Source organism: Convolutriloba macropyga, chromosome 4, assembly GCF_964194025.1.
Source record: "Convolutriloba macropyga chromosome 4, txConMacr16.3, whole genome shotgun sequence".
Lineage (NCBI taxonomy): Eukaryota > Metazoa > Xenacoelomorpha > Acoela > Convolutidae > Convolutriloba > Convolutriloba macropyga.
The window spans coordinates 36,652,604-36,670,307 of NC_134471.1; the positions used below are offsets into that span (position 1 = coordinate 36,652,604).

The 17,704-nt window shown below is 32.3% G+C and overlaps 1 protein-coding gene across 4 annotated transcripts in view; it reads left to right on the forward strand.

The window, feature by feature from the left end:
- Positions 1-17,704, forward strand: part of LOC142337647 (uncharacterized) — a 56,098-nt gene that overhangs the window by 1,561 nt on the left and 36,833 nt on the right. For 2 of the 4 annotated variants that reach the window (XM_075387034.1, XM_075387037.1), the window contains exons 1-2: positions 5,864-6,013; positions 10,964-11,164. In XM_075387034.1, the coding sequence (XP_075243149.1) occupies positions 5,990-6,013; positions 10,964-11,164 (225 nt within the window). In that variant the 5' untranslated portion in view covers positions 5,864-5,989. Of the gene's footprint in view, positions 1-5,862; positions 6,014-10,963; positions 11,165-17,704 lie in introns of those variants that run through there. The other 2 variants (XM_075387035.1, XM_075387036.1) reach the window with 2 other exon arrangements.

The following is a 17,704-nucleotide window of genomic DNA, read 5'->3' on the forward strand; positions in this document are numbered from 1 at the left end:
ATATATAGACAAAGTTGTATAAAAAGTAGACAAAACTTTCAGATTTTTTCAGGGCATCGATGCCACATAACCTACTTTTTCTGTCTACAGATTGCGCATTTAATGTTCAAAGACCACTCAGCAAAGAAATTCCAAAAAGATAACTTCCGTATTTATAATTTTTAAATCCATTTTGAGCTTTTGAGTTAATTGCAGACGTTAAAGCGTTTTCCATGGTTTTTCCGAGCTGTTTTACATGCGTGAATAAATTAGTACGGCTAACTGAGTTGTTCAAATGGAGCCGATGCAAATCTTAAATGTCTGGCCTAAAAGCTTGGTGTTTTATCTGACAAGCTGGTTTAACTAAATAGGTTCGTTTTCATCATAATGTCATATGTAATGCCAGCCAATATATTTTTAAAACACTCTAAATCTTTTATAATTATCGCAAGTTACATTGACTTCCTCAGAATTGTGTCATTTTCTGCGGAAAAATGGTTTCATCAGAAATACAACTTGTGAAAATTTATTCCTCTAGTTTTTTTTTTGGTACTGACTACCTCATACTTATGTTTCTGTAGCTCACTTATTTTAGGATTAGTTGTCTATTACAGAAACTACACTATCAACAATGCCGCATTTTGAACTAATGTTTTATCGTGTTGGTTACATACCTTTAAACACATAGAAAAAGTAACATTGCGGAAATAAGTTTTTTATGCCTTTGGCCCAAAATGTATAAAATTGGCCCAAAATGAAGGGAATTATGCAACCCTTGTTCGCTAAAGTGTCGACATTTTACCGCGGAATTGAGATACAAGCTGTGTAGCCTTTTTGCCCGCTATGCATCACAAGTCTCCTCGATGTAGGTATCTCTTTTTTGCAATTAGCGAACCTAGATTCCACTTTAAATGTATCTAAATTTTGCACTGAATATATCTATGATCCGCATTTATGCCTAATTTTGATAGTGATTTAAAACTTTAATGATTGATGGCAATTAAATGTTATTAGAAGTGTTTAAAAGCTTTAAAACATACCATGTAGGGCTCCAATTTGTGACTATGTTTTTATTTGTTTTAAATTGTTGGTCGGGAAATAGGAACATCAGAACATCATCATAGTCTCTTTGTTCTGAGGTATTTCCAGGGAAAACCATTTATCCTGGCCACAATTTGAATTTTTTTTGGTACAACTAAAACAATAATGTTGTTGAATAAAGTTGCAACTGGTTATTTGCATATCATTATCATTATTATCATTTGCATATTTTAAAGACGGAAAAAGAGCAATAAATTGAAGACTAAAAGCCTGTTTTGAGATAGTTGTTTTTTTCTGAAAATCGCTTTCTTTCTGGGTCTATGTACAGTTGTCTCTAGTTTTTTTTGAAAAGCACTCCTTTTTGAGTGGTTTTACAGGTGTCAATTTTTTTTCTAGAAAGCCCCAACATTCTTTTTCTATACTATTCTCGTCTTACACAGAATTATTTTACTGATTCTCTATCTAGGAATATCATTTTATTTGAAATATATCTTACGTACAATTAGTTTAAAGTTCAGTTGCCTTGCTACAAAAAAGATCTTCACCCTGTTTCTGATTCTGCTTGTATTTACAGGTGCCTATAAACAGTTGTCTTTTGCCAGGTTTCTGTCGATTTCCTCTGAAAAATCCCTCCAATCTTCCTAAGTGACTATTGGCACGATTACACTCTTCTGAATACCTTATAGATCAAAACAAGGCTAAGGTGATAAAATATTTTTATAACCAATTTATAGACAAGAGATTCAAAGATTCAAAACAAAGTTTTTGATTCCCTTTTGAGTTTATAAGCATTTTTGAGTTTTCTGATTGTTTTATCTCGCTGAATGTTTTCTGTGGGTTGTTCCTAGGTGATGTAATGTGTTTGCTTTGGGAGGTCATTTACAGTTGTAGTGGTTCCGACCTGGAAGTGGTTTGCTGATTTGAGATTTACTGTTTTTTTTATCGGGTTCGTTACATACATAGAAATATATTGAAAAACTAAGAATATTGTGCAAAATAGAAACTTTAGCAAAATCGACCAAAAACAAAGGGAATAATGCAACTCTTGTTTGCAAAAGTGTCAACATTTTACCGTGGAATTCAGATTTTCTGAAAACCGCCTCCTTTCTGCGTCTATGTGCAGTTTTTTGTCTTTTTTTCTGAAAAACCTCTTCATTTCACGTCTCTTCACACGTGTCAGTCAATTTCCTTTCTAGAAGGTCCTAATATTCTTTCTATTTACTAGTCGCGTCCTTCACAGAATTGTTTTACTGGTTCTCTATCTAGGATTATCATTTTAATTGAAATATATCACACGCTCAATTAAATTTTAGTTACCTTTCCACAGAAAACACCTCCACAGGGCTAAGTTCAAAGCTAAAGATCAAAACAGGACTAAGGTGAATAAATTTTTTATAACCAAATTATAGACAAAAAAGTTAACGAATTTCGGATCCACAAAGCAATCTTTCGGACCTACATTCTTTTGTATCAACTTGTCCACATTGGTGAAAAAAATAAAAAATTTGTCTAAGCCCTATATGGTACATTATTATTATAAACCAGTTGCAAAGTCTCAATTCAGAAAGCTTTAAATCACCTTTGCAAGCTCAAAATTGCACTTTTAATTAGACACTATAGCGGATTACAGATACATTCAATGCGAAAGATAGATACGTAAACTGTGCATCTCAATATCCCGAAATATAGGAACCATTTTTGCGAAAATTAGCTTCTAAGCTTGTCTCCTAATTTGGCCGATTTTGTGCATTTGTTTTCCGCGCAGTTTTTCTCAAGCGGAAATTTTGTGGTATACCTCTGGATGGTTTTGTTGAAAAGTTCCTTTTGTCGCTCATGAAATAGCGCAAGCTGTTCACAGCTTCCATTTTTGTACGTCGTTTGCTTCACTTCAGCAGAAATATTGCGTGAATTTTAGCTACTTTGTATTTCGAACTAATAAATTCACAAAACGCATAATAAACGCATAATTTTATTCAGATCCCAGACAAAAAATTCGACCTTAATGAAGGTCATCCTGTTTGTTTTTAATTAGAACAGTACTTGAGTTTATATCTGTTTATGGCAAATCACAAAATCCAACAAAAGCGAGAAGTTTAAGTATTCGTTTTGATGGTTTGGTTTCTCTGCTGTCGATTTGCTTCCAAACTTAACTGAGAGATCCGCATGTACATAAAGTTATTAAAAATGCATTACAATTTGCGCATTTTTTGTATAATCAATTGATTTCTTGCTTCTAATGTTTCTTATTAGTGTCCATGAAAGTTTTCGCAATCATCTGAGTTCAGTATAAACTTCAGGTGGGCATTGGTCTTCACATTACTCAATTAGCTTTCATGTCACTCACTATCTCAAGAAATAAATGAAAATTGAAACTTATGAACTTAATTGCCAGTCGAGTCCCTTCAATCACATCTTCCATGCCATCCAACTGACTATTAGCATACACGTCTTTTCAATATCAGAAGCACCCAGGCATGCAGACCACAATTGGAAACGTTTTCCTCTTTTTGACGGAAATTGCTCCCCGGTCCAATTATCCCAATCTGCCTTTACAAGTGAACAATTCAGCATCCATTCCATTCGAAAATTAGCTAGCCGAACGAGCGATAGAATATTTTTTGTGGTGTCCCATTTTTTCACCCTTATTCATTTAACCCCCTATCATTTAACCCCGATTTATTCACCCCTGTATCATTTAACCCCTCTATCTTTTAACCCCACTATCATTTCACCCCGATTTTAATCCCTATAAAATAAGGATTATTAAATTAGCAATAAAATCATTTGGCCATGCCTCGCGGGCCATGGCCATGCCTCAGCGGCACGTGGGACTTGATATGAAACTATCACAACCGAACGTGGGATTAATCTATCCACTTAATTATGACAAAACATGCCTTTAATGTCGACTGCTAATTAGCGGGATGAAATGATAGAGGGGTGAAGTGATAGAGGGGTTAAATGATAGAGGGGTGAATAAATCGGGGTTAAATGACAGGGGGTTAAATGAATAGGGGTGAAATGAAGTAGAACCATTTTTTGTTGCTCCCTTCAACTATAACTCTAATAACACTATAAAATTTATTTTGGTTATGTATCACCTGGTTGTGGAATGAGTACAATAATTGGAAGCCTAACGGCTCTCAACTTATTCAAATGGGGTTCTATATATATAGAACCCCATTTAAATAAATTGAGAAATAAAATAAATTAAATAAATTTAAATAAATGTTTCTCCTTATAAGGAGAAACAATTACTTCTTGCCAAAAATTAGTTCCGATGTTCAAGCAATATTGAAAATAGGGAATATTATCATGTGCATGATTGGTAAATTTATGTTTTAGAATTGATCTAATAAATCTCACCCGAATTAGCAACCGAAAATTAGGCGTGTCACTTATTCGACTTTCAACTTTTGACTGACATTATTTTTTAACAATAAAAATAATTTCGGATTTAAAAAAGTTGCAAGTTTGTGCAAAAGATCCTTTGTGCGTTACTAAATTCAGATATCATGTTGAAATTTGTTTAACTGATCGCATTTCCATTTTCGGCTCTGCGAACTCATCAATGGAAATAAGCAAAAAAAAATTGAGGCGGGCTCGAAATCTACAATGAGCAGGGTTTTTAATAAATTATCCCCAATTGTAAATGGAAAGCAAGCTACCGTTCAAACATTTCAAAATATGCTTCATTTTTCATTTGTTTTTCAGGCCCCTTTCTTCAAAATATTTTTAACCACGTCGAACGTGAAAAGTTGAACTTATGTTCAATTATTAAGCTTTGATCAAGCGAATTGATAATATCGAGTTGTTTTATCAAGCAGTTGTTTTGTTTTACTCACTTTTGCAAAAAAAGAAAGGTGAAAGAGATTTTCGGTTCTATAAGTTATGAATAAGACCTGTAGTATTAGTAGTAGTATTCGTTTACTATTTAATTTGGCCTTTTTTCCTACATTCGGGTTACTCCTACTTTCTTTGTTTTCTTAAAGGCAGACAGATAAATATTTAAAGAAAGAGAACTCAGACGCCTTTCTTGTGTTTCATTTTTCCTATTTTCTTCAAACAAAAGAATGAAAATTCAGTTAATCATTCCCCCTGATTTTTTCCACCTTCTGTTAAACTTACCGCTCTACACCTTTACTATATTCTTCATACATCTAACAGTGCGCGCGTGAGTGACTAAATTCACTACATGTGTTCGCAGTGTATCTATCTATACGCGAAGTTATAGTAGCTTTTACTCTTTGGTATGAACAAAAAATATATAACCACCTGCGTGACGGTATAAAAAAGTGAAAAAATAGTCCCCCGATCTGATTTTTAGTCTTAATATGACTATATACTACAGTTACGTTGATTTGCTTGCATTCTTTCAGTTGAAAAACGCTGCAACCAACGATCATCCCCTTAGCAATTATATATTACTATAAAGTGCTTGTTGAGCGGTTGAACTCAAATTAAGCGCTAGAAAAATATCGCAAAACTACTCAAACGTGTCGCGAAATGAAAAAAAATTAAGATGCAATCTCTCTCCCATTTTTTTGAGAAGTGAAACAAGAATGATTTTTTAAAGCGATCTTGAAACACATTAACGCATTTTGAATTGCTTTTTTGGTTTTACCATTAAGTGAGTGAGGCAGCGCCAAGCTCTCATATTCCTGTTTGTTTGTTTTTGTTTACCTCTGTTTTATTTATGTGTTTACGCGCGTGTGCTGTTTAACACATTACATTGTCAGAGAAAGGGCTGAAACCATAAACATGAACAAAAGGTAAGCGCCTATTCGATTGTTCTCAGAGGCATTTTCGTGACTGTTAAGAACACTGCTTGGCTATCCTCTTTCTATGCAAATACACAATTTAATCGATCGTACACTCAAAAATCAAAGTCAGTTGCTCCTTCAACCGACCTATTTAGACTCCGTTCAATATTTTCCATAATTTTTCTTCTGTTTCTGACGTTTATTTTATGGATTGGGACTGGGACGACTTGGTAAGATATTTCGGAAATTTTTTATTAACTGGAGATGTTGGAGGTCAATTATATGATTAATAACTCAATTCAAAGTGTTGAATTATACCATTAAGGGTGTCAGGACAAAAAACCCAATGTCAGAATACCCAATTTGTCAAAATACCTGAAATGTACCCAATATTTTCCTCTATTATTAAAATTATTAGAAAAACTATTAAGCTTAAGGTATATTTATTTTCAAAATAAAATATAGAGTCTATCCCAAAATATTAAGGATGAATTGCTGACGGAAAACTTGAAAAAAGGTCTTGGTCATCATTTGTTAATGATGATCAATCGATTTGTAATTTGTACTTCTAGTGTTTCCCGGAAAAGTTTAAACAATTTAACCATTCAAGGAAATTTGATACGCAATCCGGAAATTTTGTCATCAAGATTGGTAGTGCCTCAAAAAAAATTACAAATGGAATATCCGCCAGACATATTTGCAGGCTCTGCTTTTAAACTCTTAAAATTCTTTTAAAATACAACCATTTGACAAAACATTTTATAGTAACCATCATTCCTGGTTCCATGTAAGATATACAACTCTCTTAGTAAGACCGTGTAAGTTTTACTAAGTTCCGCATTTGATTATTGTACGATTAATAAAAGGCATGCATGACCATTCAAAGATGCTATGAATGATAAACTCAGTTGTTCATGTATAAATTTGTTTACCTGAGAAACAGTACAGCTACTATATTGCCAATGGAAAATTATAAAGCGCGCTAGCGAAAAACAATTTTACTCAGAACGAAGCTTTAGCAAATTTGCAAACAATTAACAAACAGGTAAAAATATCTTTCTCCTCACAAGCTTTTCGTTTTTTTAACTGCTAATATGTTTTCAACTTTCATTTAAAGTTGTTAAAACAACATGATTGATGCGTTCATGTCTTATGAATGGTCTAATACAGTTAATCAATTTTCTTTTGTTTCTTTTATTTTTTTAATTCAGTTTGCCCATAATAACTGAAAAACAAATGATTTCAATTACTTGACTATCTATACGGAGTATAAGAATCTCTATTTAGCTATAATTAGTGGCTATATTTTGTTCAGTATGCCTATAAAAATTTGATATATTTTGTTTCGAGTAGTCTTTTAATGATCTTTTACTGTTTTTACTAGAAACGAGTTTGAGTTCAGTGCATTTGATAAATTTTCAGAAACTTAAGTACGATCGATTTAAAAGTTTCTGCAGAAGATCGCATAATTTTCCTGTCATACTTTTATATGGCATCCAGATTCGATGGCTATGAAAAAAATGAATTTGAAACCAATGGAGAATGATTGAAAAACTTTAATGAAATGTTTTGTAAAAACGGATAGCGAAAAGATCTTCAGTTTATGTAGACTTATAGTAGATGTCATACACAAAACGAGATTGACCGATATACCTAGAAGGTTGTTGTTACTTTGGTTTTCTCTCAAGTAAATTTCTTCTGAAGTGTAAACACTTAATCAAAAAAGACCTGTTTCAAAAAGTCTATAGTCTAGCATCAGTTTTCAATGATATTTGTCCAGCACGATTTTGGAAAGATATGTCGAAATGTATGTCAGAATCACATGAGATGGATGAATAATTTTCTACCAAACTCCACCAAAACTGCTGTTTAAAAACCAGAGTACTAAAGCTTTTTTTTCTTCATTTCAAAATGTACCATACAAAATATCAGATATTTTGATCGTCATGTCTAAACGTACGTACAAAATGTAAGATACTTTTTAAATCATTATCGTTTAAATTTAATAGACAAAAAAGAATACAGGCAAACTTTTAATTTTGCTGGGCTCTAGAATCAACAAACGCTATTATTTTTTTGGGTTGCGCTCATTGATCAAATAGTTTTCGTGTTATTAAGTTCATTTTCATTGAGCAAAAAAACAGGATTGATGCGTTCATCTCTTAAGAATAGTCTAATACAATTAATCAATTTTCTTTTATTTCTTTTATTTTTTAAATCAGTTTGCCCATACAAACTGAAAAACAAGTGATTTCAATTACCTGACTAGTTTATACGGAGTATAAGAATCTCTATGTAGCTATAATTAGTGGCTATATATTGTTCAGTATGACTATAAAGAGTTGATATATTTTTTTTCTAGTAGTCTTTTGATGATCTTTTTTTGTTTTTACTAGGAAATAGTTTGAGTTTAGTGCATTTGATACATTTTCAAAAAACTTAAGTACGATCGATTTAAAAGTTTCTGTAGAAGATCGCATGATTTGCCTATCATACTTTTATATGGCAACCAGATTCGAAGGCTATCAAAAATTGAATTTGAAATCAATGGAGAAGGATTGAAAAATGTTAATGGAATGTTTTGTAAAGACGGAGAGCGAAAAGATCTTCAATTTATGTAGAATAATAGTAGAAGTCATACATCAAAACGAGGTTTACCGAAATACCTATAAGGTTGATGTTGATGTGGTTTTCTGTCAAGTAAATTTCTTCTGAAGTGTAAACACTTAATCAAAAAAGACCTGTTTCTAAAAATCTATAGTCTAGCATCATTTTTCAATGATATTTGTCAAGCTCAATTTTTGAAAGGTATGTCGAAATGTAAGTCAGAATCACATGAGATTGATGAATGTTTTTCTGCCAAACTCCGCCAAAACTGCTGATTAAAAACCAGAGTACTAAAACTAGTTTTTTTGGTCAAAATGTACCATACAAACTATAAGATATTTTGTTCGTCATGTCGAAATGTACGTAGAAAATGTAGGATACTTTAAATCTCTACCTTGTAAATTTCATAGACAAAAAAGATTACAGGCAAATTTTTGAATTTGCTAGGCTCTAGAAACAACAAATGCTATTACTGTTTATTGGGTTGCTCTCACTGATCAAATAGTTTTCGTGTTAGTAAGTTCATTTTCATTTTGCGAGCAATTGTGATTGCGTTTCATGAGTCCATGTGTTTCAAGTTTTTCAAAATCTGGAAAAAATTTTATTTTATGATTTTTTCATCATTCGGCTGGAATTCCTGTTTTTTGATGCCCTTGCGGAAACGAATATTATTAGCGTAAAAAGTAAACTGGGACATCACTCGAGATTCTTATCAGTTGAGTCAAATTTCGAGATTACCAAGAAAAGTTTTCGACAAATTTTGTCCATTCTTGAACCTATAGGAGAATGAGAGCGTTCCAAGGAACTACTTGAATAACATACGTTGTTTATAATCATTCAATGGCTGGAGAACAAATCCGCAGATTCCCCTGAAGCGTCACAGTTTCTCGCAGTCCATTTTTGTACTGAGCATTTTTTGCAAGTTGGCATTTTCTGCTGTTGTGTTTAACTTGCTTATATTAAATTTAATACTGTCGATTTAAACCAACTTTGCTGATTTGCGTTAATTGAATGATATAAACTTAGTAACGAGTAAAATTTGAACATGCAAGAATCTTGCAAGATTTTGAACTTCTTTTGGAAGACGATGCTTTAATTCTTTCTGCAAAAAAATAGAAAGATAAAAATTATTTTCGTTTGAAAATGGTACGACCAACTTTTTTCTCATATCAAAGTTTCTCGAAGCTTTTTGCGCTTATTAGACAAAGAATGAGCTAGACACAAAAATTCCTCTTTAGTAGGTTATAAAAATTAAAGCTGATTATTGACTCCAATAGTCACTTACTTTAAAGTTGATCAAACCCTTTCAAATTTTAAAATTGAACATTAATTGTGGACAAAAGGTAAAGCACCTGCTGTTAATTTTTGAATAGGAAAAATCTGAGTACTTTTCGTTAGTTAGGGGCATAGTATGAAAAAGGTTTATTGCACAACTGTTTGTTTTCTTCTGAAAAAATACTTTCTTGATACTCACCTCCAGTGTCAGATCATTGTTATTGCCACGTACATGTGCACAGGCTCAAAAAAGTAAGAAAATTATATTTTCCGTCCTTTCCAATTTTTTGAAAAAAATTCAGTTTTCTGTTTTCTATGAATGTGTTTACCTCAAATTTTTTTAACCTCAAAAATTAAAGATTTTTTTTCTATCACCAGTTGAAGTTTGTTCGTGAAAAAATATCAGATTTTCTTTTTTGCTTTTGCTTTTTAGGCAACTGGAGCTCTTTGTTTCTTTCCAGTCACTTTAATACTGGTCGCTGCAGCGGTCGCTCCAAAATTTACCAGTCTATAATCGATGATAGCCCAGTTGTCTAATCCCTCCTCTATTGTCCACAATGTGATTAACCTTTTGTCTAAACCCACCCGAGCTATAAATGTGGCTCTGATCAAGTCCCTATTGTCCTCTGATAAGACGCCTTTATCCGCATTTATCACTTTTCAGTGTTTCTGTTGAAGTAATAAAAGGGTCAGTTTTATTGTAAAGAGTGCCCTCCTATTTTTTCAGCTTTGCCTTTTATGGTATATTGGATGAGTAATACCGCATATAGAACAGGTTTTTAACCTTTGATGTCAATTGCCATTTCTTCATGAAGATACCTGCAAATTTTTAATTATCTGGTGTAACGGTATTTATATATGAGGCAATTAACGATATCTTGGATCAAATATGCAGTTGTTACAGAGCGTGAAATTCGAACGCTAAGGCCTCCTAATTACTCCTGAACAGTGCATGCAAATGGGATTTTGAGCTCTGCAATTTAAAACCAGTAAAGCATACATTTTTACGCTTTAAAAACGAGTTTCCATTATTCTCAGACGAGTTTTCTTTTTGAAAAAAAAAAACAGATATTTTTTGTTTTTAAAAAAATGTCCTTATTACTTTGAAACGTCCGTTCTGAACTTGACTACGCCACATTTTAACCAATTGAGATCTATTCAGTCAATTTTTTCAAAACTGTCGTCCAAGTTTGTTGATGAAGTAACTTGGCTTTCACCATTTATGAATGCTTCTTGACAGTGGACATTTTAACCTCAAATGTGCTGACATGTATTGACCTTTTAACCCTTAATTGCAGACAGAGGAGGAGGTAGAGGAGGAGATAGAAAACAAGGAGTCTCTAATTAGCCGACTGGAGATTAGAGTGGCAGAATTGGACAGACAACAGAGACAGTACCAACAAGAATCTCTTCGGCTAACTGAACACAGAAACAGCAACAGCTACAGCAACTTCAGCAGTGTAGACTTAGACGGAATTAGGGATGGGGCCATTGTCCAGGTTAGACGATTTGGAATTTTGGCGAAGAAACTTTGAGAAGCAAATAGAATCTATTTTCTTAGATAATTCAAATTTTTGGTGAATCTTATTTGATTTTAAAAAGATTTTATTTAGAAAAGCCTTTTCGGAACTTATCTTTCAAAATCTTTTAAGAAAAATGTTTGAAGTGCAGGTCCAAACCAAAGTGACCTCTGAACAGATCGACTTCGTGAAAAAAAAATTTGAGCTCTCGGAGATGGTTGGACATTCTCTGATCGAAGCTATATTTGTTTGTGGATGGTCTGATCAGAGTCTGATCGGTCTTGGATGGTCTGCTGAGAAGCAACTTGAGCGCACTATAGTATGATCAGAAGTTGTTTCAAACGCACGAAACCGTCTGGTCCAGGAAGTTTTCAAATGCATGATCGTCTTATCAGAAACACATCGATCATACTATAGTCTAATTACAGAAAACTACGAGCGCACAAAAAAGAACTTTGACTTTCCTTGTGACATTTCTTGAGGCATGCTGATTTAATCAGACTGCGATTCTAGTCGAAAACAGAAAGTCAGTAAATTACTGATCAAAGGAAATTTTAGTCTGAGCCGATCTAATCAGAAATTGCTTCGAGCGCACTTTAAACGAAAAAAGCACGTTGAGAGGACGAATGTGTGATCAGACGTCACTCTATTCTGAGACGATCAAATCAAAGATAACTTCCATCTGGGGTCGTCTGAAAAGAAGTCATTTTCAGCTGGCACCTTGTAATCGGATTTCAAACGAGGATTTCATAGGACGAGCAAAAGCGGGCAAAAAATACGTAGATCCTTGTTGAAAATTCAAATAAAAAGAGATACGCTATTGGTACAAGTTTTTTTGTTTTTACGAAACATTTCGACTGCACTTTCAATTGGTAAATGACAAGTTAGTCTAAATGCAACCCTTATTGTTTCGACCCCCTCTTGGGGGAGGAGTTACTATATACTCAAATGGGTTTTTTTGTTCAATCAATTTTGACCGATCGATTTATTCATCGTAGAGAGTTGTGAGTGGTATTATTAAGAGGCCCGTCCAGCTTAAAATATGGAATCATAAAAAATGTATTGAACTTTGTTTTCCAGAGCGAGTTATCGCGGTTCCAATTTTTGTAAATACTAGTCCGATTTGCGTTTTTTTTATTCATAATTTCCGGAATTTTTGCCTAAAATTTTGTCAAATTTGATATATCCGTAAAAATTGTTAACAATGGTACTGCTGTTTTTCTAAGGACAAAAAAGTATTGTCCACTATTTTGATTTAATTTTTTGGCTAACACTTTGGCTTAACGTTTCAAAATTCAGCCTTTTTCATTAAAAATTGTCCGAAATAAGTTTCTTTTGTCCAGATTGATTAAATTTGTCGGAAGTGCACAGCCAAAAACAAATAAGGCAATCTTTGAAAACTACAAAAAAGCTAGTTTTGCTTCCACTTCCAATGAGAGTACTCTGGATTTAAAATTTTTGCCGGTTTTTTCGAACTTTACTCTATGATTATCAAAACCGAAAAACGAATCATTTGTTTTTGATCTTTTAACTAACAAATTATCTAAATCACATCATTGAGAGTTCACACATTGCATTATTTGAGTTTAAAATAAACAACAACTGAAAATGTAAAGTCCTTAAATGCATAGATTATGGTTTCAACGGCTTCGACAACCATTTCTCGTAGATTTTAATTGAATGTTTAACATTCGTCTTTAAATGCCGTTTTCACTTTCTCTTCTTAATCTTATGAAATTTCTTGAATAATGACAGGTCGCATTGCGTTGTTTGGAGAAATAAACGAGGGGAATTAAAATTTATTCTGATTTGAGTAGAAAGATGATGGTTTTCATGACTTTGTTTTCCAAAATTAAAAATTATAACACTTTTCAACTTCGCATGTTTGTTTTTTGTCTATTTGTTACCTAGTTTTGTTAATTATAGTTTACATATGATATTAGTGTTGTTGAGGAAAACTTCAGTTGTACAGAATCTAATGTTTTATAGAATTCGTTATGAATTCGCCAAAAGGTAAACTAAGCTTCGATTATTGTCTATATTTGACTTTCTTCTTGTAGACGTCAGACATATTTTGAAAAACTTCAGGTCCCAAGCGTTCCTTTTGAACAAAAAAATGAACCTAAATACTTATCTCGTTTTGTTGGTAATGGCTTTCGTGACTTCGAAAATAACCTTTTTTTCGGAATAAAAACGAAAGTTATTCTTATTTGTGCCCTTTTTTCTCTTTTTTGGTGTACTTGCTAACTGTTCTCATTAAACGAGATCGCATACCATATCATTGGCGCTCGATGAAGGCTCAATTGAATATATTTTAAGGGGCAAAATATGGTTTTACTCCTTGGACATTGTTTTCTTGCAAGTTTTAATTGAATTTTCGTTTGTTGTCTCCTTTTGTTGTTCTTTTTATAAACGCGTAAAAAATTGAATAACGACAGGTATCAAAGCACTCATAAAAAAGTTGATAAGAAAAAAAACAGTTTGGGTGTTTTCAATCGCTAACTAAAGGTTTTAGTTTCTTTGAAATTAAATGTTTTTAAAAATGTAGGCCAATGAAATTTAACTTTGCTGTTTTTTGGTTCTTTTTTGATTAATTGTTAAAGAGCTTTATTATGTAATGGTCCCATATTATTTCTAGTGAAACAAAAGTTATTTTTTTAGTTTCAGTTTTATCTGACGCTATTCAGACTTTGCTAATAAGTTTTTGTTTTTCTTTTTAAAAATGGACATAAAGTTTTGGATGTAATTATGGTTTGTTGTATTTGTTGTTTGATTTCATTGTTCATTTTGATCAGCTTTCTAAATAATGACTGATCACGTCAATCTAACGCTGAATTTTTTACGCCACTAAGTTGTTTAAGTTGGAGGCGATCTTTTTCTTAGATATTTTTATTTAAAATTACTTGAAGTTCTGGGGATTTTCTATCTGTTCCTCATTTGAGAGACATTTATGCAAAAAGTGTGGATGAGTCGCGTATGTATTTTATGTGCAAATGCACATTACCGAGCCTCCTGGTCAATGTAGATTTTTTTTCAATGCAAAAAAAACCAGCTTATCGCTAAGGACCACTTAAAAATTAGGCTCGAATGAGAAATTTGGAAGAATGTTTTTGATTATTTTTGCTTAATATGCGTCTTAAACATCAATTTATGATAAATAATAATTGTTATGGCCATTCCTTTGTATAACACAAACATTTGGGATCTGTAATAAACGAAGCTAAAAAATTTAGATACGATGGGCGCCCTTTTGAGGGGCGCCATCAAAAGAGATAATATTTGTTCCGACACACTTTAGTGGGGGAGTAAATATATACTCAAATATGTTTTTTTTTGTCAAACTATTTTGGCCGATCGATTTACGCATCGTAGAGAATTGCGAGTGGTATCATTGGAAAGCCCGTCCAGCGTCAAATATAGAAATAAAAGGATTTTTTAATTTTGGTTTTTTATAGGGTGTTATTTGAGGTTTGAACTTTTGTGAATAGTAGACGTAATTCAGCTGTTTTTAATCACATATTCGCTATTTTTGACCAATTTTTTGTCAATTTTGCTAAAATATGTAAAAGTTGTTAACTGTAATGTTATTTATTTTATCTCCTAAGATAAGAGAGGGTTGCTGAATTGCTCGATCCGAGTTTTTTTGGCTAGAATTTATGCTAAATTTCCAGTGTTTTTTGTCAAAAATGAGACCAAATTTGTTTTTCAGCCCACTTGCTTTAAATTTGCTGGAAATAGACACCTTCAAACTGCAGCCATACTTTCTTCAGCTCAAAACGGAGCTAATTGTATTCGCGCTGGCTTTTACAGTCTTCTGGAATTAAAATTTTTGCAAATTTTTTCAAATTTAAACTCGATTATTGTACAAAATGCATTATTTATTTTTGACACGTTGAATAGTTTTGTATCAAAAAATGATCTATCTCGCAACAATCATTTGAACAATTGAGTGTTTTTTTTAGACGCGCAGAAAAATTTGGGTTGATCTTAATCTCCCCATGGATCCTTACGATAACAAAATTTTTAGATTTTAATGGGGAGCGGACTTTTTTTTAAAAAGATTTCTGCTATGTAAATGTTTTTTTGTTGTAAATTACTGGAAAGAAGTTCAAGTCAGGGTTCAATTAATGACAGATACTATTTACAATAGATGAGTCCCAACGAGATTATATTATGGTTTCAGAATGTTTTTAATCATATTTTCGCTATTTTTGACCAATTTTTTGTCAATTTTGCTAAAATATGTAAAAATTGTTAACTGTAATGTTATTTATTTTATCTCATAAGATAAGGAAGGGTTGCTGAATTGCTCGATCCGAGTTTTTTGGCTAGAATTTATGCTGAATTTCCCAAGTTTTTTTGTCAAAAATGAGACCAAATTTGCTTTTTTTTGGCCCACTTGCTTTAAATTTGCTGGGAATAGACACTTTCAAACTGCAGCCATACTTTCTTCAGCTCAAAACAGACCTAATTGTATTCCCGCTGGTTTTTACAGTCTTCTGGAATTAAAATTTTTGCAAATTTTTTTAAATTTAAACTCGATAAATGTACCAAATGCATTATTTATTCTTGACACACTGAAGAATTTTGTATCAAAAAATGATCTATCTCGCAACAATCATCTGAACAATTGAATGTTTTTTAGACTCGCAGAAAAATTTGGGTTGATCTTGATCTCACCATGGATCCTTACGATAACAAATTCTTAGATCTTAATGGGGAGCGGACTTTTTTTTAAAATATTTCCGCTATGTAAATGTTTTTTTGTGTAAATTAATGAAAAGAAATTCAAATCAGGGTTCAATTAATGACAGATACTATTTACAATAATTGAGTCCCAACAAAATTATATTATGGTTTCAGACTGTTTTTAATCATTTTTTCGGTATTTTTGACCAATTTTTCGTCAATTTTTCTTCAAAATATGAAAAAGTTGTTAACTGTAATGTTATTTATTTTATCTCAAAAGATAACGTAGGGTTGCTGAATTGCTCGATCCGAGTTTTTGGGTAGATTTTATGCTAAATTTCCCAAGTTTTTTTGTCAAAAATGAGACCAAATTTGATTTTTTAGCCCACTTGCTTTAAATTTGCTGGAAGTAGACACCTTCAAACTGCAGCCATACTTTCTTCAGCTCAAAACAGAGCTAATTGTATTCGCGTTGGCTTTTACAGTCTTCTGGAATTAAAATTTTTGCAAATTTTTTCAAACTTAAACTCGATAATTGTACAAAATGCATTATTTATTTTTGACACGCTGAAGAATTTTGTCTCAAAAAATGATCTATCTCGCAACAATCATTTGAACAATTGAGTGTTTTTTTAGACGCGCAGAAAAATTTGGGTTGATCTGGATCTCACCATGGATCCTTACGATAACAAAATTTTTAGATTTTAATGGGGAGCGGACTTTTTTTAAAAAACGTTTCTGCTATGTAAATGTTTTTTTTGTGTAAATTACTGAAATGAAGTTCAAATCAGGGTTCAATTAATGACAGATACTATTTACAATAAATGAGTCCCAACGAGATTATATTATGGTTTCAGAGTTAAGCTGCTGGTTTTAATGGCTCTGACCAATTGTTTTTGTGAAATTTTTATGGCTTTCTGGAGTTTTGCTTTCATTTATTAGTTTTTGTAGCCCAATTAATGAGTGTCTGTATTAAAAAATCCAGTTAGCTTTGTATGAGGAATAAATGAACCTAGACGATTCTTTCAGTTCTTATCTAATGTCTGCTATCACTTTGAAAATATTTGTTTTAAAAGAAAATCGGTGAATTTTTTAACTTTGCAAACTACTTTATCTTATTTATCTCAACTTCAGTTAAAACAGGAAGAAAGCGGCTTGCTGTGAGTTATAAATTAATAGCGGTAACTTTTTTATGTTCAATCAATGGTTTCTTTGTTTTGATACTACGCGTTTTCAATTTTTTGTTTTTGAGATTAATATTATATTTTTATGAGTTCGTTTTGTTTCTTTGTGGAATTATCACATTATTGACAAGTCCAATTAAAGTAAAGCATAGCAGGGAAAATGCACAGCGTTGGAAGGTTTCGTATCTGGATATGTTAATTTTTTTGTTGAAGTTTTTTGCTTTTTCTCTGAGACACAATTATATTGCAAAAACTTGTAGATTTTTTTTTGTTTTTGCCTCTGTTAGTTAAATATTTCAAATTATAGCTGTTTTTTTATTGACTTTCAATTTAAATTTCAACAAAACGTTATCTCTTTTTTGTCTCACTTTGAAAAACTATCTCCTTTTTGCTTTCATTTTCGTCACCAAGTAGGTCAATCTCACTAATTAGAAGTCATTATCACTTTTGTTAATTCAAATGTATTGTTCGCGCTTGGTTATATGTTTTGACTGATTGCTTCGACCATTCATTTTTATGAACTATTTTTTGAGATTTCTGTACTGTTCATTTTTCGGGTTTCTTTTTGTTGTCATGTCTACGTAGTCCTTTTGTAAGAAAGACTCGTTGATGTTAAGATGAGAAAAAAATTATGATTTACTGTAGT